The sequence below is a fragment of the Urocampus carinirostris genome, chromosome 15, assembly GCF_059441175.1.
Source record: "Urocampus carinirostris isolate Australia breed hairy pipefish chromosome 15, RoL_Ucar_1.0, whole genome shotgun sequence".
Lineage (NCBI taxonomy): Eukaryota > Metazoa > Chordata > Actinopteri > Syngnathiformes > Syngnathidae > Urocampus > Urocampus carinirostris.
In genome coordinates, this window is record NC_142363.1 from 8,602,016 (window position 1) to 8,629,631 (window position 27,616).

Here is a 27,616-nt window from a genome sequence, read left to right on the forward strand (position 1 = left end):
AGCGACCCTACTAAGGATCAGCGGTATATACATTCGCCCAATACGCGACCGGGAGGAAACATTTATTGGTCTAGAGAGGGAGGGGCTGTACTTGCCACCACAAGAAAAGGTGCCCCTACGACCCGTGTGGTTAATATTAAATTGAGTGCTTAAAACAGGGTCATATATGATTTGGTTTTATTTGTAAGGGTTTCAAAACCAATTCCAAAAAACAATCTAGTTTAAAACAAATATAAAACCAAATTTACCATGGAGATAACCCCATGAATATTTATTCATGAACTGGCCCCTTGGTCCATTTTTTAACCCAATGCGGCCCCTGACTCCAAATAGTTGCCCATCCCTGGCATAGCATCACTAAATGCATCTTGCAATCTGCCCTTAAACACCTACAATTCTGACATTTCAAAAACTCAAGTCCTTCTCTTTCTGGGATTGTTTCCCAGCAACATGGACAGTTAACTCCTCTTTTGGCTTTCCCACGCTAACTAACGTTCTTCACACAGGCTGTATGTCTGTAAAACATGTCCAAAAGTCGAAATTTAAGATCGAAAGAACTGACCATGGAGAGAGATGTTCAAGGACCTCTTTAAAACTTAGTGTTGTAGCTCCCTCTGCAGTGGCAAAGAGTAACCATCAGGAACAGGAAAACAATCATTAGAGTGTTTTAAAATGCCAACCATGACAATGTGGAAAACTTGGTCAACTAAAACGTGTTACTTTTTAAAATATTTTAAATTATGAGAATTGGATCATGTATTCACAGTTCACTGATATTTACTTCAGGTGGTGTATTTGACAGCTACAGACTGGCGGTAGCCATCCCTCTCCAGGCTGTTTTGGGGGTAGCGGTTTCGTCCCCCAGATTAAACAAATAGCATACACAATAATAATTTAAACATATAGTAACAACAGTGGTCAGGGTAAAACGTAATATATATTTATTTATAATTATTTTTCATTAATACGTTGACAAAAAAGTGACCAAAATGAAAATGGTCTGTAAATACACAAGTTATGATTTGATTTCAATGTAGATGCAATGCTTTAACGGGGACGTTGACCCGACCAACATGGCTGCTACGTAGGCGTTGCTAGAATAGCGTGCCGCCATAGCGTGCTGGTGTATCTTTGGTTTGCGCTACCCAGACGCTAGATGGCAGCATAAAAAAACGTCGCCTCGAATTTCGGTGCGCCAAGGAAAAAAAGGTGACGTCAGCAGAACGGTTCAAGACGAAGCTAACAAGCTCTATCGACGCTAGAGGACGTGTTCGCCATTTAAGAAGACAACAAAGTCATAATGTCGGGGCTCATGCGAACTATCGCTCACCGAGCTGCTCCTGCATTGCGGGGACACGCAGTTTACCCTCGTGCAAATCTCTACTCTCGTCCTCCCAAGGAAAATATTGGCGTTATGGTTAGTGAACTGTTAGCCTGCTAGCATGCTGCTATATGCTGTCCTTGAATGACGAGGTCATAACTGGCCATTTGTGTGTGAAAAATCCACGTGAAGGTGATTTTTTACCATGGAAAGTCATTGATTATTGTATGTTGGGAAACGTCGTGGATGCGTTCATCTTTTTTAATCCATTCAAAATTTAATTTTATCTGCGTATTATAACCAATTGAACAGCAAAGTAAATACAGAGAAAACTAGAAAAAGCATGCTCGGGGAGAAAACACAGGTTGCATAAAAATTGCCTTAATATTTATAAATTGTATTCATTTCAACACACTTTTGCTTGGGGGGGAAGCTTGATAGACAACATATATTGTTCCATTTCATATTGAATTACGATGAAATCAATTTATCTACCTTAATAATATTATAATTTCCTTGTATTGTCATTCTTTGTAACAATGTACACAGAACGAAATGTCGATACACCTGACCCGTTGTAGCGAGCCGATGCAGCCGCAGCCATCAGGGTGCCGCCATTTTACCAATGTTATAAGTCAAATTTGCACTAAAGTTAAAATCGAGTTAAAATAAGGTTGACAATAAAGATTTCTTTCAGCTTTGAAATACATTTCTCAGGGTCGTATATTCCAAACATCCATCCATTATTTGCACCTTTTATCCTCAGTAGGGTCTCGGGGGTGCTGGAGCCCATCCCAGCTATCCTCGGGCAGAGGACACCCTGAACTGGTTGCCAGCCAGTTGCAGGGCACACAGAGACCGACAACTCACTCACCCATTCGCACCTAAGATCATTTAGACTGGCCAATTAACCTAACATGCATGTTTTTGGAATATGGGAGAAAACCGGAGTGCCCGGAGGAAACCTACGCAAGCATGCAAACTCCACACAGGAGGTTCAATCTCATGACCTCAGAACTGTGCCTCACATGCGCTAACCACTGCCCCGCTGTGCTGCCCATGTTCCAAACATATCTTCCCAAAAATAATTCAAACTTATTATCTTATCAGCAATAAGATTACAAATTCCAAACTGGAACTCTTTTCACCAGACAAAACGTACATGGGATATCAATGTATTTTTTTATACCTTTTTACAATATGCACTCTGGAGGGGTCAATACTGAGTTATTTTTAAGGAAATTTCTTTGTTAACATATCAATTGGGTAAAAACAAGACTTTTTCCCAGTCAGTTATATGAACATATTTCTTACAGTAAGACATCCCATATGGTACAGTCTCGCTTTACCTTTTAATCGGTGAGCTGATAATACCTTTCATTTGATAACAATTGCCAGTTGATTTTTCCAATCCTAGTGCTATCCACAGATAGACTATATTGCTATACAGAAATATCTTGTTTTTGCAGTTGATGGGGGACCAGAACCACTGCCGAAAAATGAAAATCTGCTAAGTAGCATCACACCCACGTTTAGGCCAAGGGTTAAATTTACCTCAAGATGACGTCATTACCAACTAGGAGTATATGACTGTCACAAAATAACAATTATAAATTCACAAGTAATAACACACAAAATATAATTGCTGTTGATTTAATGGTTTTATTGTCATTACACAAAAGTCAAATGAAAATGAAGGGCTTTTCCTTTCAGTGCAAGAAAGCAAATAAGAGAGCGGCCGGCTAGCTGTGGGCTAGCATCGGGTGTCCTCTAATTGACACAGATCTTCGCGATGATAAAAACCTAATTGTCCCAAATGTAGCTTTTTTTTCCTCCACAAGTTGTTGCTCCAAGTCATCTGTTTCATGGCTAATGGACCTGGCGTTGGCAAGTGACAGCTTCCACTGTAGTGGCTTTAAAGAGTTGTTTGCCTAGCCCTCAGCAGTAGGCCATACCGGCAGCACTGCTCTTGCCTTCGCCCAGGCACTGCCCGAGTTGCTAATAATTCAAACAGCACCCGCTGGTATTTATTTGCACTCTTCTGACTTTCGTTAGTCCTATTTAATTGATGAATTGGGGCGCTAAAAACTGCCAGTCACTAAGTTTCCCCTTTTGTTTACAGAGGCAGTGTCTGCCTACTGTTAGATTCATTCATGCACACGGACCGTCACAGCCACCGGAAGAGCGCTCTCCCTAATCGGTCCCTGCTGTCTGCGGAACACATATCACTTAGGGCTGCACGATTTAGGAAAAAATAATTGCGATTATTTTTATTTTTTTCCAGAACTTGCATTGCAATTTCAATGAAATTTTCAATTCTAAAAGTTCGTTTTCTGTTCTTGTTTTCTTTTTTTGTGAGAAATTAAGAGTGACAAAGCAAACGTACCTTGATGTGACATCAGTACCGACTGAGTGTGTACGATTTTAGCACACAAAAAAACAACCTAACCCTAAATCAGTTAAATAAATCGTCTTTGTTGTCATTATACAAAAGTACAATAACACTTGAAGGGCTCTTTTTGGTGTAAAAAAGCGTGTAAGAGAGCATCTGGCTAGCGACGGATAACCGCATCTTCTGAAAGTCTCTGTGATGATTTTTATACAAGTCATGAATGTAGAAATGTTCTAAGAGTAGTGGCTCCAAGTCATCCGTTTCTTGGGTAATGGATCTGGCATTGGTGACTGGCCATGTCCGGCAGTGGTGGTTTGAGAATTGCCAGGTTTTTAGCTTTCCCTTTCGATGCCACCTCAGTCGATTCCCAGGAGGTGATTAAGAATCCTGGGAGGGCCTGCTGGTGATCTGTATTCTTAAGCGCACTTCTGACTTTCCTTAGAGTCTGGTTTATTTGATGAATCATTTTTCAATGTCACGAGACGCTAAAGCTACGAGCTGTTGCATTGGTTTTGGTTGCCATTTTTTGCGAGAGCTGTTTGATTGACAGCTTACACCAGCCTGTCAGAGTCGCGCGCACACATGTCTTTGCAAACATTGCCATGCCCTTATTGGTTGGTGCCAATAATTCCTGCTTCTGATTGGCCGTCACTGTCAAACACCAGTGCGACAATTCTTGTTGGTCAAACACTCATCACTCGATTAACAAACTATATATCATTTTTGAAAACAAGCATTTTACGGTTACAATATCGCATTACGTCGCATCGTGATATTGATAAAATGGCGGTTAATCGAGCAGCCCTAATATCAATAACAATAAAGACGAAATATATTGAATTCAAAATCGTTAAGGCGTGAACCAGCAATAACATAAGCCCCAATTATCGATGTAGTAGTACTATCAGTGCTGATAATCTGTCTGCCTGAGAATCTGTGGACCTCTATTGCAGAACACTGCCTAATGAGTAAACTCTTGGTGTTTAATGAACCGCAGCAATACGATCTAATATAAATGCAAGGGTCATCTCATGATCTAACAGTTCATTTTTTTTATGTTGGTCTTCCAGGAGACAATGGTCGGATTGGGTTTGTTCTCTTTGGCCATCCTTGGACCATCTGGATGGATCTTGGCCCATCTGAGTGATTACAGGAAAGATTGAGTATGAACTCATTGCATCTGCCTGGCCTTTCTTCTGTCTCCAGACAAGTTCCTCCACAGCCGCCAGATTGCACCTACCAATATGACATCTCCATAGCCGGAACCAGGAGACGCACAAAAATGAGCAGCAACAACAACCATTGTACTTCAAGTTTTGTGCATATTTTATTGTATGTATATTAAATCTGAGAGCCCAGAATGTTTGCTTGGTTTTATCCTTTGTCTTAGGTTTGTCATTATTTGGGTTCATTACGTACAAAGGACTCCATGTAATTTACGGGTGGGCGATAATGGGAATTTTTGGTATCGATCCGGTCCAAGTAAATCCATGATGGTATGGATTGATTCAGATACTTTGAAATGTCATGGTTGAAAAATTATACCCTACCTTTTATAATTTATTACGATAAGCACGGCATAAAAATTTTAGGCACTAAAATGTTTCATTTTATTACCTACTTTACGAACTACAACAGTGTAAAAAGTAGATTTTTATATTGCAACTGTTCAGTCAAACCATAAAAGCAGCAATGTAACAAAAACACGTACTAGATAACAATGTAAAATAAAGGACTAAAATACGTTCTGTTGCACAGTATTTTGAAGATGTCAGTATTGGAGGTAAAATGTCAATTGTCTCATGGGCGTTGTTGCCATAGTGACAACGGATTTACAGGTTTTTCTTGAGAAACTTAACGTATTTACACTTTTGGTTGCAGCTTTTTGCTCTTTTTGGGGTGAGCTTTTTTTCTTGTGTTTATGTCAACTTGGGACGTTGCCACAGTAGCGGAGAGCTTTACCACTTAAAGGCTTTGTTTGATGTTTGTACATCCTTTATAGGTGTCTCTTTTGAAATTCCCACTTAGGTCGCCACCGTGTTTGTCCGGCATCCTGCCACCACGCTGTGCACGGTGGCACTGACACTGGCCCTCGCTTGCATAAGACAACACAGGATTATCTAGTGGTCAAATATTACACGTAAGGGCTTTCAAGGGCCACTGTCTAATATATGAACACCCAATGTGGCTCTACTATGTACTTCGACAGAAAACGAGAGCATATATTCGCTATTTATTCAAGATCTAAAATGTCTTGATAAATGCCGCGCAATATTAAAAATTGCATATGTAAATTTCAGATATCCTTGTGACTATCCAAAATACGTCGTTCAATTTTAATGGTACTGGAGAAATTGGAAAAATCGGCTTTGAAAGTTCTTAAAAAATGCTTCTCAACAGGCCAATGATACAGAACAGCTCATACTTTTGTTTTCTTATCCTTGAGGTAAAATGACAAATGTCAATATTGGACCTGGAACCGATACGCGCCCAAATAATAGAAAAACCTTTCTCCATGGGGGCTAGGCCAGTAAATGGTATGCATAGTGTCCTTAGCTTGAGGAATGGGGGTCTTTTTGGAGACTCACAATTAAACTAGGGTTCAACTGTGCATTTGGGGAAAAACAAGAATTGAATTCATTTTCACTACAATTCTGTTTGCGAAAACACTTTTAGACTGGAAAGTGAAAATAATAGCATTGAAACGCTAATTGAAATGATAGATTTAATGATTTAGAAGTTGTTCTGCTTTTTATTTTTGTTGAAAACTGAATAAAAAGAAAAGGTTCCAAGCAAATTAAATGTCCCCATATGTTCCTGTCCAGAGCCTTCGCTCTGAAAATGCTGGTCTACTAGAGATCTCAAGAGCCAAGAAGAGATCTGCAGATTCCAGAGCGTTCTCCATTCGGGCCCCGATGCAGTGGAATGCTCCGCCCTCTGAGATTTGAACTGTTTAAATCTAGGCTTAAAAAACACTTCTATTCTATAGCTTACGAATGACCTATATTTCCTGGTGACAATATCTGTGTATTATTTGTCATTGCAACATCCATTGCAGCTTGGTCATCCTTTTTACGTCTTATTTTATATTATACTTTAATTATTATAAATTTTATTGTTAATTTTGTTGTTTGTTAATGCAACATCCATTGTAGCCAGGTCATACCTCATGTGCAGTCCCTTCTCAAGGTTTCTTCATTTTCCTCGTGCTGAGGGTTTTGGGTTTTCCTTGCCTTCATGTAGGTTTTAGATCAGGGGATTGTGTAATGATAGTCTGTACAGACCTCTGAGATTACTTGTGATTAGAGCTATACAAATAAAAATGACTTGTCTTGGCTATTATTTTAAGCAATAAGTGACAGGGTCTGACACACCCACCATTAGGGGGCGTTTTGAACTGGGCACATATGTGCCCAATTATCACACAAGTATTCTTCACAAGGAGATCAAACTTTGTCGGGTCATTCTGAGTTTTTCTGGCCTCCTTGTGTCATTTTCTCTTTCACGCCAGGTTTGTTTGTCTCTTTGTTATTTTGCTACTTTATTCCTTGCAGTTTCCATCTCCAGTTTCAGTCGTCGTTTCTTGTTTGGACATTTTGTTAGTTGCTTTTGTGCCCACCTGTTCGTCTGGTACTTTGGTTTTGTTTTTTTCTTTTGGTAAATACCATCCCTTTTTTTGAGGACCTCTGCCTGCAGTTCCTGCCTCCTCCACATGGGTCCATTATCTACTACAGTACCATCAAATCATGACAATAAGGACACGCTCATTAAACTATATATGTTCACTGTTGAGATTTTTTATTATGAAAACCCACAGAAAACACTCAAACACCCAAAACAGCATCAAACCACTCGGAACAATATGATTGCGTGAGCGGTAGAGTTGGGTGGATGTCTGAACTTTCCCTTCTCTGTCTCGCACAGTGCAGCCGACTGTATATATGACGGTATCTTTATCATTCGCAGTATTTTGTGACATTTCTAGAGAAGAACTTTGCTAGCACCTTGTTTTAAAACCATTATTTAGGACAAAATTGACAGTCAAAATGAGCCTTAACACTCTTCAAGGGACAGTGTGTAAAATTTACCACCTCCTCGAGCAGGGGTCAGCAACCTTTTCGGTATGGAGTGCCATTTTCAAATTTCCTTGTAAAACAGTGTGCCACACCTAGATTAATGACTGGCACAACATTTTTTAGTATCCCAGAGAGCTGTCATTTTACACCATTCCAAATATACAACATCTCATCTCATTAGCTGCACCGCTTATCCTCAGTAGGGTCGCGGGGGTGCTGGAGCCCATCCCAGCAATCATCGGGCAGTGGGCAGGGTACACCCTGAACTGGTTGCCAGCCAATCGCAGCAAATATACAACATGGATATACATTTTAATCGTATAACTCCGTGTTTTTCAACCCTTTTTGAACCAAGGTACACTTTTATTTATAAAAAAGTTCCGAGGCACACCGTTCGTCGAAAATGTTTGAAAACAAAGTTATGTCAAATATTTCACTGTACTACCGCATAAGCACATAATTAGTTTATAAAAAAAGAAAATAACACTTAAAATAGAAAAAATGATGTGCTTTATGTTTTTATTTTTTACAGTGAAATTTTAAACTGCTTTGTTGAACAAATTTAGCCATTAAATGTAATGTGCTACCTCAAGAGCAGATAATTAGTACATCAAAAGTATGTAAAAATCTGCTGCCACCTACTGATATGGATGACTACTGCAGTTCCACGTTTGAAGATTCCAAAAATACTAAATAATGGCCTGATGTTTTTGGAAAGATAAAATTGGGCAAATTCCAGCAGCACACTAGACAAGGTCTCATGGGGTCCCCGGCACACTGGTTGAAAAACACTGGTACAACTGACCAATTTATCTTCCACTAATTTTATTCCTCAATCAACTAAGAAATGAATGTGAACAACAAGTGGAAAGGCCTGTAGCCATCCATGACTTCAACTTTTTACCACAAGAATGAACCAGAATCAACCATTCTTCATTAACAATGAACTACAATCAAAAAACAAGTGTTATGGACAGCTACCATACCATTCATCAATTATATCTTGTTGCAGAAAATATCAAACTTGAAATAACAGCAGCAAAGCAGAAGGCACGCGTACACGCACACACACGCTTCTTTAAAATATCCGCCATCAGTAAATGGTTTTCCGTGCTTTGCTATGCAGTGAGCAATGTGATAGCTTGCTTCAGTGGTGATGTTTTTAGCAGTGACAAAGGTCTTCAGGGTCTGTGTTTGTTTGCCGTATCTGGACACTTGGCGTTTTAATGTCTCCGCCATGTCAGACTCATCCTTGAATTCATGTTCATGTTTCGTCTTGTAACGACGTGTAACACTTGTTGTGCGAGGTACAACGCTCTCGAGGCATAGTGCACAAAACAGCACAGTCATTTTTGCACAAAGCCCCAGTCGTCTCTCCACGCTGGCTGGAAAGAACGAGAGGTTTTCGCTCGAAGAGCCATCATGATCCGTTCATTTATTGCGCGCGTGTGTTTCGTTGGCTGGTTTAAAACAGGGATTTTTCCTCCTCTGCGAGGCACGGCGCAGACACATGCTCACAGACGAAGCAGAGGAGGGGCGCTAATGTAAAGCCTCTAAATAACATGGCGCGCAACTGAAAATGACTAAATTTCAGGTAAAAATGCGCATTTTTAAAATATAACCATTATTATTTTGCCGTGCGCTTGGGTGCGACTGGTTAACCCCTCGCGTGCCACTGCTGGGACGCGTGTCATTCATAAGTTGCCGACACCTGTCCTAGGGGAACAAAAATTTTTGTTTTGTAAAAAAACAAGTTCTTGATTTGAATACTAGGCAAATATAAATAAACTATCATACCAACTAGGGGCAACACGGCGGCGCAGTGGTTAGCGCGTGTCCGGCACAGTTCTGAGATCGTGGGAACCTTCTGACTGGGTTCAAATCCAGCTCCCTGCCTTACTGTGCGGAGTTTGTATGTTCTCCCCGTGCTTGCGTGGGTTTCCTCCGGGCACTCCGGTTTCCTCCCACATTCCAAAAACATACATTTTAGGTGAATTGGCCGGTCCAAATTGTCCCTAGGTGTGACTGAGTGAGTGAGTTGTCTGTCCCCGTGTGCCCTGCGATTGGCTGGCAACCAGTCCAGGGTGTCCCCTGCCCACTGCCCAATGATTGCTGGGATGGGCTCCAGCATCCCCGCGACCCTGCTGAGGATAATCGGTGCAGCTGATGAGATGAGATGAGATACCAGCTATATTTTTTATTTAAAAACAAAACATACTCATGTTTGAGAAATTAGTCTCATCTCATCTCATTAGCCGTACCGCTTATCCTCATTAGGGTCGCGGGGGGGGCTGGAGCCCATCCCAGCCATCTTCGGGCAGTGGGCAGGGGACACCCTGAACTGGTTGCCAGCCAATCGCAGGGCACACGGGGACAGACAACTCATTCGCTCATTCACACCTAGGGACAATTTGGACCGGCCAATTCACCTGAAATGCATGTTTTTGGAATGTGGGAGGAAACCGGAGTGCCCGGAGGAAACCCACGCAAGCACGGGGAGAACATACAAACTCCGCACAGAAAGTCTGGAGCTGGATTTGAACCCACGACAGGTTCCCATGACATGAACTGTGCCGCACAAGCGCTAACCACTGCGCCGCCGTGCTGCCCTGAGAAATTAGTATTTCTTTTAAATAAGTGGAATCCCTGCTTAAGTGTCCGCTAAGTTTAGATAGATAGATAGATAGATAGATAGATACTTTATTCATCCCCGAAGGGAAATTCACTTTTCCAGCAGCATCCCTGAGCTGAGAACAAAAATAACACGGGAGCTGCTGGAGTGGCTGCCATTCGTGACGGCGCCGGAGAAACGATTCAATTTGAATCATGTACAAACAAACAAACAATTGAATCATGTACAAACAAACAAACAAAATATTTATGTTTCAATAAGTGGAGTGTTAATAAAATGGGGGGAAAATAATTTCTGATACTGATATAACCAGGTAAAACTAATTTTAAGTTACCTGTCCAAATGAATGTTGTGCCATCTCACCTTTCCCACTCTCTCTCCTGCAGTTGACTTACCCTCTTGATGAGTGACCTCTTACCCCTCTTCACACCAGGTAGACTAATATCTATGTCATCTTTGTCGCCGTCTCCCTCGTAGTAGGGGAGACATCCTCGTCATATAAGCGAAGGGATGCTGCTCCAATATAGATTTATATCATATATTTGTCACCGATTTACGATTTCAACCTGGATAACACAAAATCTTGGGGAGCCATAGATCTCTGTTGGGACCCATAGATTTTTCAGCATATGAGTCCTTGGGACCTATCACTTTTCTGTGGTGTGTTGCTTTAGCACTGTTTTTGGTTTGTCTCAAAGAGCTGTAAATACTTCAGACCATCAATACACCACCCCCTGATCCAAAACCTACATAATAATAATAATAATAATAATTTCCTTGTATTGTCATTCTGTGTAACAATGTACACAGAACGAAATGTCGATTGCACCTGACCCGTTGTAGCGAGCCGATGCAGCCGCAGCCAACAGAGGGCGCCGCCGACCACTTTTTAAGTCTTAGGAATGACTCGGCCGGGGCGCGAACCACCGACCTCCCAGTCTCAAAGCGGGCGCCTTACCATCTAGGCTACTGAGCTGGTGAGGGCAAGGAAAAACTAAAACTTTAGATGACCAGGTTGCAATGGATGTAGTATTAATAAACAATACCTAGATATTGTGAACATGTGATATAGGTCATTCATAAGCTAAAGAAGTACGTTTTAAGCCTAGATTCAAACAGTTCCATTGAGGGCAGCACCAGGGCCCCAATGAAGAACCTCTGGGTTTCTTCTTGTCTCTTGGGAAGCTCTCACAGTGAGGGGAGTGGCCTCATCTAGTGGTATAAACGTACCCTGTTTTAACTAGGTTACACAAAAACAATCAGGTTAGGATTATCATTACGAATAAGATCATGAACAAGTAAAGCTCTGGAGTTTCAGCTGTGTTATCTTGAGTCTTTGTAGTACCCGCCACAAGATGTTGTTCGTCCATGTTGTGTCTCAGAGTATGGCACGTACGGCTATAATTCCACTGGAAGATCGGTGAAAAAATATCAGTAGGCTGAGAGTCAACAACAGCCACAGTGGGTGTTTTGTGAGTGGCGCCTGTCTTTGGTGAACTCCAGTGGCCGTATTTAAAACCACAGGACCTTGTTTGAGTTTTTCTCTTGTGCTTCTCTCAGCAGTATCCCGCGGGCCACATAAAATTACACATGTGATTCTGAACATGCCGCATCATTCAAAATACGGTAAAACTTCTTTTAACAAGGGATAAACGTACATCTTCAAAATCAATTTGATTTATTTTGAATGGTTTGTAGTCTTCGGGATTTTTCATTTTGACAAAGTGATAATATTGTGACTTGATGAAGATTTTTTTTTAGTGTGTCAAGTCATTTTTGTTCTCTAGCCACAGTCTGATCTCCTCCTGGTTCAACCGGAGCCATCGGATGTTATTTGTGACGGTCTCTAGTGCCTGCTGCCTCGGCATCTCCCCGGCACCGGCATTCGGATTTAGGCTGAAGAAATGTTCCATCTGCAAGATAAACATCACATATACCTTATATCAGGGGCGGGGAACTATTTGGTGTCGGGGGCCACATTGGCTTCAAGCATTTGCCCAAGGGGCCCATCCTTTGACACCTATCCCTTTTTTCATTTATGAATAAATAAACATGCAGACATGGACATTTTATTTATTTTGAACAGAGGTGGGTAGTATCGAGTTATATTTACTTGAGTACGTTTTGGGAGTATTTTGAAATCACTATACTTTTACTATTGCTTGAGTAAATTTGTGAAGAAGAAACAGTACTCTTACTCCACTTCATTAGGCTACATTTAACACGTTACTAAGTTACTTAGTAACAATATGGCTCTTTCAACATTTGGGTTGCCAACCCCTGTGCTAGCTTGTTGTTGTGACTGCAGAGTATAGTAGTACTGGGGCTTTAAATGTGCTAATTGTGATTAATTTATTTATTTGATTTATACTGTTATAATTTGAGTGTTTGTTGAAGTACTTGAATTTACCTTTATTGTGTCACGGGTGCCATGGCGCCCAATTGGCCCCGCCCATGTGGCGCCAGCTGCGGCTGACTAGCCTCTGGGAAGAGGTACTGCAGTGTGCGGTGCAGGACCACCAGGTTCCGCAGTAGTCTAGTCCCCCTGGCCATTAGACTGTTAAATGGTCAATCTAACATATAGTTAACCTAAATCTAAAAGGCTGCTAATCTGACTTTTTGCACTACTGGCAGTTCTTTATAGCTTGCCACTCCTTGCACATTTGCTCTCTGCACTATTGTACTTACAGCTTTATTGTTACAGTGTTAATGTTACTGTTTACCTGACTTGTTAACCTGACTGCCCATTTTGCACATCTGGTTAGCTACTCCTCTTGCACTATCGGCACTATGGTAAAATACTATACGTAGCCATAATACAATACAACTTTTACTTATATCTGTACATTCAAGGAAACTGTGCGGGTCAGATGTATCGACATTTCGTTCTGTATACACGTGTACTAGAATGACAATAAAGTAGATCTGAATCTGAATCTGAATCTGAGATTGGCTTTTAGTCTTTTTAAGCTCAGTGCGCTCACTCTTACTTTGTCAGTCCGTCAAGCTTTTCGTCTTTTTAATGCCAGACCACTGTCTAACGTGCATGACTCCCCATTTCCCGTAAAATAAAAGGCTTGGGTGAGACCGTCACGCGTTTGGGTCCTGATCCGGTTCTTGTTCTTGACAGATTATTTTAAATTAAATGTAATTTATTGTTGATTGGATTAATTTTGATGATTTGATTATCTGATTGAATAGTTGTTTTGAAAAAAAATAAAATAAATAAATAAAACAGTTACTCAGTACTTGAGTAGTTTTTTCACCAAGTACTTTTTTACTTTTACTAAAGTAATTATTTGGATGACAACTTTTTGCGCGGCACGGCATCTGAGTGGTTAGCGCGTAAGCGGCACAGTTCTGAGGTCATGAAATCAAACCTCCTTTGTGGAGTTTGCATGTTCTCCCCGTGCTTGCGTGAGTTTCCTGCGGGCACACCGGTTTCCTCGCACACTCCAGAAACATGCATGTCATGTTAATTGGACGGGTCCTATAGTTCCTAGGTGCGAATGGAGAGTGGTTGTCTGTCTTTGTGTGCTCTGCGACAGCTGGGACCCTACTGAGGATAGGCGGTGCAGATAATAGATGGATGGACTACTTTTACCTCTACTTACTTGAGTCACATTATTCTGAAGTAAGAGTACTTTTACTTGAGTAACAATTGTGGCTTCTCTACCCACCTCTGCTTTTGAAATAGATTAGTCTCATCAAATTGGTTTTCAAATGATCACAAAATAACGTGACATTTTCGTGTTCAAGAACTCCATTTTTTATTTTGTAGTATCAGAGTGTTTTTTAAAAAATATATATATATATTTTTGCAGTCGTATTCTTGTTGTATTTCCGGAGGATTTTTGTAGTTTGTGTAGTATTGTATTAGCATATCTGCAGTAGAATTTTTGTAGGATTACCATTGACGTTTTTTTGTAGTACACTTGTTGTATTTTTGTCGTATTTCAGTCATAATATTTATCCAAGAGTATTTTTTGTAGTATTACCATCATAGTATTTTTTAGTATATTTGTAAATTGTTTGTATTACTGTAGTTGTATTTTTGTAGTATTTCTGTCGTAATATTTCTGTGGTCTTACTTTTGTAGTAGATCTGTAGTATTTTTGAAGTATTTCTATCAAAATATTTTGGTTGTAGCATTTTTGTACTAGTATTACTGTTAAGGTTTTTGTTGTATTTCTTTAGCATTTTTTATTATTATTTCTGTTGTTCATTTTATCTAGTATTTTGTAGTAGTATTACTGAAGTAGTATATTAGAAATGTTTTTGTCAAGTATTGTTTTTGTACTATTATTTTTGTAGTATTATTTTTCATAGTATTTTGTAATATATCTGTAGAATTCTTGTATTACCCTAGTTGTATTTTTGTCGTAGTATTTCTCTAGTCTTATTTTTTATACATCTGTAGGGTTTTTGTAGAATTAATGTAGTACTATATTGGTATTTTTTCCCTGTGGTATTACTTCTATTTCCAGAATGAAAGTAAAAACGTATATTAGGTCCCTGTATTCAAGCACTGAATTTGATATTTAGTTTTTTTGTTATTTTGTAGAATATTGGAAGTATTTTTGTAGTAATACTTTATAGTACACACTGAAAAAAATTGGAAAAAGCTGGTAAAGTATATTTTGTCATATTTTTGTAGTATTAGTGTAGTAGGATTTTTGTCGTACTTCTGTATTTATAGTATAGCAAACAGAAGACCCCATACCATTGAGTTAAGTAAAATGTAATGAATAATATGAAAATTATAATATTTTGTTTGGACCACATCATAAAGTGACATCTAGTGGTTAAATATCACATGCTGCTCCGTTAAGCAAAATGCAACATTGCTTCATTTGTTTAGTACGCTAACAGTTATAACCAGTGTTGGGAATAACAGCGTTATAAATAACCTTATTTTTTTTAATGACAGGGAAAATTGGACTCAATATTTTTTCCGCCGTTTCAACGCCGTTACCGTTACGTTCAAAATTGGTGCGTTACGTGCAAAATAACGAGTTTACTCTGCTTATTCCTCATCCCTGTACGTTTGTTAATAGCGCCATAATGTTATGTGTCATTCGTTGTTATTCTTGTTTGGTCCATGGGGTGGCGCACGTTCATTTAGTACTGTATAAAGGTAGCAACCGAGTTTGTTTTGTGTTAAGGAACAAGCTATCTGACTCGAGGTTTGAGAAGCCTCTGGTCCTCAGATACGATTACTGGTTTGATAAGCGGTAGGATAGCCTGCGTTGGCCACAAAGTACAGAATGTCCCAATAGTCTCGGGTTGTTAGATTTAAACACACTTTGTTGTGTATTTTTTCCATCCTGAATGAATGGGCCCATTCATTTTCGTTTTTGTCATAACTGTTATAACTATGTAATTACACTGTGTAATTACACAGTGTAATTCTTATTTTATTACTGTAGGCGAGATTTTTGAGAGATTTTTGCAATCCGCAACGAATGGGCCCATTCATTTTTGTTATTATTGTGTTATTAATGTGTTATTACTGTTTTATCACTGTTGCTGTGATTTTAGACTGTCCCTGAAGGCATCCCTTATTTGCCATGCAGAATAAATGTGCAAACTCATTTTTGGTTTTATAACCGTCTTATTGCTATGTTGTTACTGTAGCTGTAATTTTAGACTGTCCCTGAAGGCATCGTCTTATTTGCCATCCGGAATAAATGTGCAAACTCATTTTTGTTTTTATTACCATCTTCTTGCTTTGTTATTACTGTAGCTGTGAATTTTGACTGTCCCTTAAGGCATCCCCTTATTTGTCATTGGGAATCTTTGGGCCCATTTATTTTAGTATAACTATGTTATTACTGCAGCTCTGATTTTAAGACTGCCCCTGAAGGTATCTCTATTTGTTTTGCGACCCAGCAATCTATTTGTTATTGGGAGCTAACCTGCTCTGATGTCAAGTATCCTTGAATGCTAACGACTACATCCTAACGAGTAGATGCTAACGACTACATGCTAAGGGGTCATGCTAACAGCTACATGCCAATGAGTAGATGCTAATAAGTCATGCTAATATGTCGTGCTAATGGCTACATGCTAAAAGCTATATGCTAACAGGTAGATGCTAACAAGTCATGTTAAAAACTACATGTTAACGGCCCCACGCTAATGAGTCACGCTGAGGGCTGCATGCCAACGATTAGATTCTAATGAGTAGATACAAACGACTACATGCTGACAAGTAGAAGCTAATGACTACATGATAACGGCTACATGCTAACAACTACATGCTAACAGGTAGATGCCAATGACTACATGCCAGAGCCCAGCTCCAACTGTCTCAATTGACGTGGGAATTGTCTATTTACTTTTTTTAATGTAACCCGCCCAACACTGGTTATAAGCAATTACAATTCCATTTGACTTGTCTTAACCTTCCACAGTTGAAGATCTGTGTTAAAGCTGATTGAGAGTCGATTCAACAGACGGCCGAGGTTTCTATCGTTGATAGTGTATCTGTAAAAATATATATAATTCATTAATAATTAACAGAATACAGATAACAGCAGGTGTCTTGTAAATGCTGATCTGATAACAAACATTTTGCCTTTGTGCTAGAGTAGAGATAACAGCGGCGGTCGTATAGGTGCTGATCTGACAACTAGGAGTAGGCGGATCGATCAAAATATCGATACTTAGCAAGTAATTGAATTGGATCGATACTATTGTCCTGGGATTGACACTTCACTCCTGTGCCAAATTCCTCCAAGGCACACTTCTACGTGTAGTGCATGTAGCGCAGGCAATCTCTCTTTCACCTTGGCCATTCAAAGTTTATGCTTTCCTGTTTGGGTGACTGACTCTGACACATTTAGCCCCCCCCTGCCCGCACTGCTGCTGCATTTTGCCTGCCAAGCAGAAAAGAGGGCCAAATCTACGCTCCAACCCTTACCAGAAACAAAAAATGACAGATGTAAATGGGACGTGCAGAGCCGTTACACTTTGGTGAAACGCAAAATCTACCAAAAAAATCTACATACATGTACACTGAAAACTGTACAGACCGACAGATTGACAAACAGACAGACGGACGGACGGACGGACGGACGGACGGACGGACGGACGGACAGACAGACAGACCCCATTCTGAACTCCTTCTGCAAATTTGAAGTTCCATCATAGATTTGAAGTGCCTTTGTAAACACTGTACACCAGGGTCTCCAACCATGGTACCCCCAAAGGACAGCTGGGGCGCCTGCAGACCTGTTCTAAAATAGCTCACTATTGCGATTTTCTAGTAAAATGATTTTTTAGTGGTTTTCTGAGTGAATTTAACCATACCATACTACACTCTGGAAACCTGCGGCTCAGTTTGGGATACAGTAAACTGGCCCCCACGTTCTGTGGACTATTCCAGGTCTCCAAGGTAATCGAACCCCTAGCAGTCGCCTCAGTCAGGGGATGCGGGATTATCCCACATTCTATGTGAGTCAAGTTTGGTTAGTTAAGACTAGCCCCTTAGCCCTCCGGTTAAGGCCCCTTACGACCTTGAATCCTCAATAGCAACCCGATTTACGTGGTTAACTGATCGCTTTATGTTTGTGGATTAGGAGGGATACAGACCAAAGGAGCGGTCATGGGTTCTTGTTTTGTTGTGGACCCCGAAGTCATTCGCCAGTTCCATGCTTCACATCCTCAGGTGCCTGGGCCTTCAGAAGGCGTCCCTTGAGGGGGCAGGGGATTCTGTCACTTCCTGCACTGAGGTTCTTGTGTCTCTGTAGGTTCCCTTCCTATCTCCAGGTCTCTTTACCATAGCTTATTTGGTCACCCACTTCTGGGTTGAGTTTTTCTCATCACAACTGCTGAGACTTGTCTTTACTGTATTTCCCTTCTATTCAGGCTCTTGGCTCTGTGCTTGTTCATTTCCTTCCTGGTCAGGTCCCAAGCACTTTTGTCTTAACCTTTTGTCATTCCATTGTACTGAACCCTTGCCTTCCCTTTCGGAGTACCACCGGACGAACTCTTGGACAGTCATCCTCAATTTTCAGATTCATTGGAACATTGACCTCTCGCCAGCATCTTGGACAATGGTTGTTGCCTCTCTACCTGACTTGACTTGTACCGAACCCATAAAAGACCACAGTCCGACATACCGTACTAATCAGTGTCTTGACATAAATTAATCTTTTTTTTCTTCGGGCGGAAAACTGTAATGCTACATGTTGCAGGGATTAAAATCAAAACATATTTTGACACAATAATTTAATAAGAAAGCTACATAATTATTAAATGGGAAAAAAAAATCTGTTTTTGTACAATAGAAACTTGAGAGACAGATGACTTACGCTAAGGCCACTAAAGGTGATTGACTTTGTGGCATGTGTTTAAACAATGATCACACCCTGATAGTATTAAAATACATGAAAATATCATGGGCGACCCAACACGGACACAGAAAATACCTCATAAAGGACTCCCACTGAAGCAATTGCAACAATTACAGTAACTCCCATACACAGAGCTATTTTTGTACAGAAAAGCAGGGTCCCTGAGTCCATTGAGATGACGGACGACTTGGTCGTGCCAGGCGACCAGGCGATAAGTATGTACCAAGGTAGCACCGGCTCCTATGATACAAACGGTTGTCCCGGTGAAAGGGACTTCAACTTGATACATTTTCAATGACTGATGAGTTATGTCTGGCCTTATTAAAGGTAAAATAGCAGTTAAGCGACAGAGGAACCACAAATAAAGAACATACTGCATTAAAGGCATGGATAGATAGGTGGATGTAATGCAATACTGACCTTTGAACAAGATAATCCCAGTTTAAAGTGGTCCAGTCCCAGGCCATGCTTTGACCCAGTGGGTTGTAGGACACATATCTCACAAGAGTGAACAGATCCTGACTCCTCACAACGTTTGTATCCTTGGAGGCTTCAAGGAGCCTGTTTTTTTTAAAAGAGTTGAATCTTAGTTTACCCTTAGATCACTCTTGTCTTTAGTATTTTCTAAAAGATTTTGTGTTAAAGTATCACTTCCAAGCTTTTGGGCATTCCATTATATGTACATCCACGAATATCTATGGAAGCTTGCCGTGAATATTGCTAAAGTATATCATTATATCTATATTTCAATTACCTCCAGAGAAGTGATACATCCAGTACAGATGCCAGCCCGTACAGCAACTTGTCCTTCTCTTGAGCCAGCTGGGTTTGTTTGTACCTCTCAAACATGATGTTCCATTTTGCTTCGGTGCCAGAGTTCTTCATTCCATAACGATAGACTAGTAACCTTAGGTTTACGTCTACTTCGCTGAAGGAAAACAAAAAACAATTATTTTATTAACTCACTGGCAGATGTTTCATGTTAAAATATTGTAAAACGGTCTTGCTCCAAATTTACTTCAAACACATTTTTTTTACAATACAGCAAACCTCAGAGGGTCATTAATCCACTGATCAAAGATGTTTGAAGCCATATTCAATGCATCCTGGTCCCCCATTTGACAGGCAATACTGAGCACAGTTTCCCGCAGTAACCTGAAAGAACAGCAATTCCACAGCACTATAAAATTGATAATGTTTTGAATGAATAAATATGAAAAAATTCAGAGGAACACATGGTTTTCAAAATTGTCGGACCTTTGTGTCTGTGTTCCACTATCATTCCACCCGAGTTTAGATGAAATGTTCTTTACATGATGACGGAACAGTTCCTGTGAGGAGAAATAGATGCAAATAGACAATCATCTGAGAACTATAATTATTACGGTACTTATTCGAGTAAAGCATGCAGATTTGTATAACGCTCTCCCCTATTTTTCAATTGAAAATGTGTATAAGCTTTTATTCAACTTTCTTGCCTCGAACTGAGCAATGTAAGTGAAAAATGTCAATCCTAGGCGGCCGGGTGTTAGTCAAGTCATGTTTATTTGTATAGCCATCAATCATAAAGTCTCAATGGGCAGCTCAGACCACCATTACAACAGATTTGTGTTTTTCCGTACAGATTGTCTTGTACGTCGTACACGTCTTAAAATGCATAATAAACGTACTTTGTAAGGCAAAAACGTACAGGTTGACAGGTATGGACTATTGTTCTGGGATGGATAATTCGCTCCTCTACCAATTTCCTCGAATCAGGTTATCTGCAAAGATAGTGCAGCCCTCTCTCTCTCTCTCACCCCTCTGAGTCTCTCGATTGGAAAAATAATCGATATTTTAACCCAAAGACAAGCTAGTGGGCTTGTCTTTACCGTTGTATCATTAGCACCAATATTTGTAAAAAACTAAATGGAAAATATTTTGTTCACTCACCTGAAACTTTGGATAGAGTTGGGTATTGCTTGAAAGCATATCCCGAACGTAGGCAATAGATGCTGCGACGCGCTCCCACACAATATAATCGGCCTCATTTTCTAGATACAAGGTAAGGTTGAATGCATGGCCATAATCTATCAGGTCTGCCCTGAAAGAAATAGTTAAAAAAATTGTATTGGTATACATATATCAATGATATGGAACTTTGATAGAGTCTGGCGGACCTCCGTCCACCAGAGGGCGCCTTATCTGTTTGTAATTGTGACACGTGTCACTCTACACCTGTCCCTAATTAGCCTGACCCTTTATAGGGACAATTTGGACAGCACCTAGTGTCGGTTGTTTTTTCATTTTCCCCTGGCAAGATCACAGTCACCTTTTCCAGTTCTTTTATGTTTCTGAGGTTTGTTTTTGTGAGGTTTTTTTTGATAATACGGTATTTATTGATGTTTTTGAGCAGTTGTTTATTAATATGTTAAATATTTGATTATTAACGGCGGCGCAGTGGTTAGCGCGTGTGCGGCACAGTTCTAAGGTCTTGGGAACCTCCTGTGTGGGTTCAAATCCAGCTACCGGACTTCCTGTGCGGAGTTTGTATGTTCTCCCTGTGCTTTCGTGGGTTTCCTCCGGGCACTCCGGTTTCCTCCCACATTCCAAAGACATGCATTTCAAGGTGATTGGCCAGTCCAAATTGTCCCTAGGTGTGAATGAACGAGCGAGTTGTCTGTCCCTGTGTGCCCTGTGATTGGCTGGCAACCAGTTCAGGGTGTGCCCTGCCCACTGCCCGATGATTGCTGGGATGGGCTCCAGCAGCCCGCGACCCTACTGAGGATAAGCTCTGCAGCTAATGAGATGAGATGAGATGAGATCTTTTTGAGCACCTTCCCAGGCCTACTGCTTCCTGAATTTGAGTTCCCAACCGAACTTGTTTGTACTGGAATTTTTCACGATACTTTACCTTGCAAGCGCAAATGCGTCATCAATGTAGCTTGTACGATCAGCTGCATCCAGCTCCTGTTGGAAGAGAACATGAGAAAAGTGTTGATTTTTGGTAAATGTTATTGTGTTCTGCAGTTATGTTTTGCTTGTTATTGTTTTTTCCCACCTTTGATTGTGCGGGGTATTGGGGTAGGGGTAAAGAGTCAGGTGGCAATACATTAAATCTAACCCCTCGCAACCTGCAACAACTGGTCAAGTAGACATAGCCTACATTACTTCTAGGAGTTTGTTCACAACAAAACTCAATTGTAAAACAACACAGATTGAGATTCACTCTATAGAATAAATCGCAATCTCTAGTCAGACAACTTCTCAAGTGGACATATGCTACTGCACTTCAAGTATTTTCACACAATAAAAGTACAGCATTATTGTTGACTCACAGTGGGGAATGGGAACAAGGCTAACATTCAGGTTTAGCGAACACAAGAAAGAATAACTATCAGCAGTAAACAATATAAGATGTGTTTAATACATTAAATCTAACTCACAACCTGAGACAACAGGTCAAGTAGACATATCATACAGTCCTTCAAGTATTTTGTTCACAACAAAACTCAATTATAAAACAATATAAAGTGAGTTTCAATCAAAGGAATAGATCACAATAGCTGAGCAAATAATTGTCAAGTAGACTTATGCCACTGTACTTCAAGTATTTTCACATAACAAAAGTAAAGCATTCTTGTTGGCTGACAGTGGGGGGTGGTAACAAGGCTAGCATTCAGGTTTAGCAAAGACAGAAACGTTAAGCCCTGTGAACACCAGACACCAACCACATGTGACTCTGGCAATCAATATTTTGCGTCTGAGTAAAGGCTCTAATTTTGGAGGAAATGGCTTGGTCGCCCAATAATTCAAGTGCACAGAGGTTTGAGGAAAACCACGATGAATTACGGAACACTGCGGTCACGTCTTTGACCGAAGTTTACTTGTAAAATAGAGAATTACGACTATTTTTAGAGAAAAAACCCTTTTGAGTCCCAAACGTTTCTTTAGGTTGTTTTTGTTACTTTAATCCGTACATTCCCTTTCAAAAACAAAGTTGTGTCTTCACGTTGCCACCACCCACTGAAACACGCCATTCCACATATCATTGGTAAGCTTAAACTCTTGGGACTCAAGATTTCAAAATATATTCATCACATAAATATCCCTATCAGTCTGAAGCAAGATACCCAAAAACTATAGAAACGTGATAGCTAGCCCAAAAGTGCTGAAAACTTCTACTCATGACACAATTCCACGCAAATATGGTGTGGTTACACTTACGAAAGTTCGGTAAAAATAAAAAGGTTTCTACTTTGCAAATTTTGACTATCAAGCTGCTCTACTCAAAAGCTGCGCAACGCAAAAGCTGAGCTATGCCAAAGCTCGTTTGTTGTTAACTCTTGGTCCAAGTAACATTTGTGTTGAGGAACAAGCTATCTGGCTCAAGGTTTAAGAATCTTCTGCTCCTCAGATACAATCACTGGTTTGAGAAGGGGTAGGGTACTCTGGATGGCTGGATACTTGATGGAAAATGTACAGAATGTCTCAGGTTGTTAGCTTTACACTGCAGTGTTAAACACACTGTATTGTGTATTTTACTGTTGAACTGTTTACGTTTGTTGTGAAAATTTTTTTTGAAGTACAGTAGTATGTCTACTTGACTAGTTGTCTGACTTGAGACTGTGATGTATTCTATTTTATTGTTTTACAATTGACTTTTGTTGTGAACAAAATACTTGATGTGCAGTAGGTTGTGTCTACTTGACCAGTTGTCTCAGGGTGTGAGAGTTAGATTTTTTTTTAAACTCACTTTATATTTTTTACTGCTGATTGTTATTTTAACATATTTTTAGTGTTTTCTTTGGTTGCACTTCAAGGAGGAGGATAAATCAATTGCTGGTGAGGTGTAATAAGTACTGTATTACAAGGTTCTACAACACGACTACCTGTCTGTTCTTCTCTGTTCGACTGTTGGAAAATTTCGAATTCCTTGACACACAACAACTTTTTGTTAAAGTAACGGAACGAGTTACTTTCCAAGGGAACTAGTCACTTTGACTACAGAGTAGTTTGGTTATTTTTTGGTAGTAGTGAGTACCTATAACACCGGTCTGTTGAGTAAATATGTTAATCACGAAGTTTACCAAGTGATTGTTTTGTAGCTGCTGACTAATCGTGTTCCACATTTCATCCTCATGGTTGACTCGGTAGAATCCTATATGATTATTGTTGATCTTCAGGAGGCCGTCCGATGCAGGCGAGTAGTCTTTTAGAATGTGCTCTGAAAGGCAAATTAGTGAAACAATCATTTGATTATAGATGGTCATTTTAGTTCAGTGGGATAAAGTTTAAACGTTAACCCAAAATTTCAGATGTGTTAAATGTTCCAATATATCACGAGAATCACATTTTTCATGTGTGGTTTAGTACATCTATCTATCTATATACCAAAGGCATATCCCCTTAATGGAGGGTGGCTGGAGTCAAGAACACATTCACATTCATCAGTCATTCCACTTTGCTCTTCCCAACCTGACACTGAACATTAAGCCCACAGCTCAACAAGGGACGGGTTGCTGTGCCATGCAACTCTTCTTCAGTAGAGAGGCCCAAAATGATGTTTTTCATATTTACAAGTGACCAGTTCTTGTTGTTTTTTAAAGTAAACCTCAATTCGACCTCGACTCAGTTTTGACGGCGAACAAAATCAACTCAAACCGCAGATTAATATACGATCGCAGTTTTTTTGCTGGATATGCGATCATCCAGAAATCAAGCGCTCGGTGCTACGACCACTCGGGAGTGTTTACTTAGCCTCGGACTGCTATGTCAACAAGACCCAGCGGCCTACAAAGCAGCGAAGCAGAGTGGCAAGAGAGCGGTGTGACCGGAGGAGTAAGCGAGGTTGTCGGGCCGGGCTAACCGCTAGGCTAAAGGCTAAACCCTTCAAAACACCTCTCCCATCCCCATACCCATTTTCCTCTCCAACGTTAGCTCTCTGGACAATAAACTGGACCATTTACAACTGGAACTAACATCGAACCGTGAGATGACGAACTGCTTGCTTATAATTCTGAGGAAGACATGGTTACACTTATCTATCCCGGCTGACGCTCAAGGAAACTGTGCGGGTCAGATGTATCGACATTTCGTTCTGTATACACGTGTACACGAATGACAATAAAGTATATCTGAATCTGAATCTGAATCTGAATTGGAAAAACAAACAATCAGAGCTCTTAATTATAAATGGAGAGATGATTACGGGCAGCACGGCGGCGCAGTGGTTAGCGCGTGTGCGGCACAGTTCTAAGGTCTTGGGAACCTCCTGTGTGGGTTCAAATCCAGCTACCGGACTTCCTGTGCGGAGTTTGTATGTTCTCCCCGTGCTTGTGTGGGTTTCCTCCGGGCACTCCGGTTTCCTCCCACATTCCAAAGACATGCATTTCAGGTGGATTGGCCAGTCCAAATTGTCCCTAGGTGTGAATGAGCGAGCGAGTTGACTGTCCCTCTGTGCCCTGCGATTGGCTGGCAACCAGTTCAGGGTGTCCCCTGCCCACTGCCCGATGATTGCTGGGACGGGCTCCAGCACCCCCGCGACCCTACTGAGGATAAGCGTTGCAGCAAATGAGATGAGATGAGATGATTACGGCGAATGATTAGGGCCAGACAACTGACTGTTATTTGACTTTACCCCAACAATTCTGATTTTAATCCCATAATTCTGATTTACAAATTTCAAGTCACAATTAGGATATTAATATATGAAGAAAATAAATTACCTCAGTCAAAAAAAGAAAGTCTCGATTTTAACCGAGGATTCCTACTTTAGTGGCAGAATTCTGAATTAGTTACAAGGACATAATTCTGACTTTAAAATTTTTATTCTGTTTTTAATATTGGACACCTGCAAAAGATCTTGCGCAGGATGCCAGTTCCTTGTTTTGATTATTACACCATTATCATAATCGTCAATCATGTTGCTGTTCTTTGATAATGGCACACTTTAAGAGAGAATCTGCTTTTGTTACCTAGGAAATGTAATAAAAACAAAGGGCTTAAGGGAAGGCCTTTAGAACAGGTTGAACTTTTTATCTAAGGGCTTCACTTACTGTGATTTTCAATAATAATAATAATAATAATAATAATAATTTCCTTTGTATTGTCATTCTTTGTAACAATGTACACAGAACGAAATGTCGATACACCTGACCCGTTGTAGCGAGTCGATGCAGCCGCAGCCAACAGAGGGCGCCGCCATTATACAATGGACCCAAACGCAGGAAGCAGGAAACAAACAGTACTCAAAATAATCATTGTATTTGATCACAGAAATGCACAATAAAGTAACAAACAAATGGTTAAAATCAACAATAAAACTGTCTGAATCATAAAGCAATAAAACAAACCCCAGAAAACAGGATCATTTAGAAAATGTGATGATAGAAACGAAGGTGGAAAGAAAAATGAGCCAACCTCAATGCTGTCCCCAAATGTCCTTAAGAAGGGTGATAAATCCATTTCTGTCTTTTCTCCTTATTTTGAGTGTCTACTAAACTTCAAAGGTATCAGCCTTTAATCAAAGTATTCTCACTTTAACGGGAGGATTTGACTTTAATTTAAATCACCATTATGTGATCCCAGAATTCTATGATACACCCTTTAATCTCCCTTTTATTTATGTTTTTTTTTTGTTTTAATTTATAATAGTGTTCCCAGGATGAGAACCAAAACCTACGGTGAAGCAGTATTTAGCCACTTTAGCCCTCATGAGGTCTGCAGGGACCCTTGATATTTTTAAAAGGAGGCTCAAGACCCTCATTTATAATATGGCTTTTAAATTATCGTTTTTGTTTTGATTTTCGATCTGTTTAAATTCTAATCTTTTACTGTCTAATACTTTACTTTTATTTTATACTTTTATGGTTTGTTCTGCAGTTTTTTTTATTTTTTATTTCCATTTTTATATTTCAGTGTTTCCTCATTTGAGGGTACCACACTGGTAGGGTGTGGTTTAAAGGCTGAAAATCCAGAGGCCATCGGCTGCCATCCCTATCAGTGTGGATAATCCTCCCTCAGGTTGCTTTCCTCACATGGCTAGTCTGTGCCTTGCCATAATCACATTTTATCTCTATCACTACTTATTTTGTTCTTATTGTATTTTGGGATCCTTGCTGGGAGTGATGTTTCTGTGTTACCTATGTATCCTATGCTATCATTTGATAATCCTCCCCCAAGATTTTTGTGAAGTCCGATTGTTTTGCACATGTAGCATGTACATTGGCTGGCATTGGTTTAGGGGGACGGCCCGATCTTGGTAGATTTGCAGTGGTCTGATACTCCTTCCATTTTGATATTATTGCTTGCATAGTGCTCCTTGGGTGTGTTAAGGTTGGGAAATCTTTTTGTATCCAAATCCAACTTTAAACTTCTCCACAACAGTATCTCGGACTTGCCTGGTGTGTTCCTCGTTCTTCATGATGCTCTGCTTTAAACAGACCTCTGAGACTATCACAGTGCAGGTCCTTTTATACAGAGACTTGACTACACACAGGTGGATTCCGTTTGTCATCGTTAGTCATTTGGATCAACATTGAATCATTCAGAGATCCTCACTGAACTTCTGGACAGAGTTTGCTGGACTGAAAGTAAAGGGGCTGAATAATTTTGCACAACCACTTTTTCGTGTTTTATTTGTTAAAAAAGTTTAAAATATCCAATAAAGTGTGTTCCACTTCATGATTGTCTCCCACTTTTTGTTGATGCTTCACAATAAATTACAGTTTTATATCTTGAGGTTTGAAGTCTGAAATGTGGCAAAAGGTCACAAAATTCAAGGGGGCCAAAAGTTTCGTAAGCCACTGTATGTTCAATTTTAATTGTACATCCTCCTTAAAACGAAATTTGAAT

The 27,616-nt window shown here is 40.1% G+C and overlaps 2 protein-coding genes across 2 annotated transcripts in view; one reads left to right on the forward strand and one right to left on the reverse strand.

The window, feature by feature from the left end:
- Positions 1-1,186: 1,186 nt before the first annotated feature.
- Positions 1,187-5,074, forward strand: LOC148351464 (cytochrome c oxidase subunit 8A, mitochondrial-like). Its single transcript, XM_088355258.1, has 2 exons — positions 1,187-1,417; positions 4,784-5,074. Exons 1-2 carry the CDS (start codon positions 1,301-1,303, stop codon positions 4,874-4,876), a joined length of 210 nt encoding a protein of 69 aa, XP_088211384.1. The 5' UTR covers positions 1,187-1,300; the 3' UTR covers positions 4,877-5,074.
- A 7,045-nt stretch (positions 5,075-12,119) lies between these two features.
- enpep (glutamyl aminopeptidase) overlaps positions 12,120-27,616 on the reverse strand; it is a 38,153-nt gene continuing 22,656 nt past the window's right edge. Inside the window, exons 12-20 of the mRNA XM_088354375.1 lie at positions 23,851-23,987; positions 21,675-21,730; positions 20,714-20,864; positions 20,039-20,112; positions 19,832-19,936; positions 19,536-19,709; positions 19,202-19,342; positions 16,829-16,910; positions 12,120-12,334 (exon numbers count right to left, since the gene is read on the reverse strand). Coding sequence (XP_088210501.1) covers positions 12,179-12,334; positions 16,829-16,910; positions 19,202-19,342; positions 19,536-19,709; positions 19,832-19,936; positions 20,039-20,112; positions 20,714-20,864; positions 21,675-21,730; positions 23,851-23,987 — 1,076 coding nt within the window. The 3' untranslated portion in view covers positions 12,120-12,178. The remainder of the gene's footprint in view (positions 12,335-16,828; positions 16,911-19,201; positions 19,343-19,535; positions 19,710-19,831; positions 19,937-20,038; positions 20,113-20,713; positions 20,865-21,674; positions 21,731-23,850; positions 23,988-27,616) is intronic.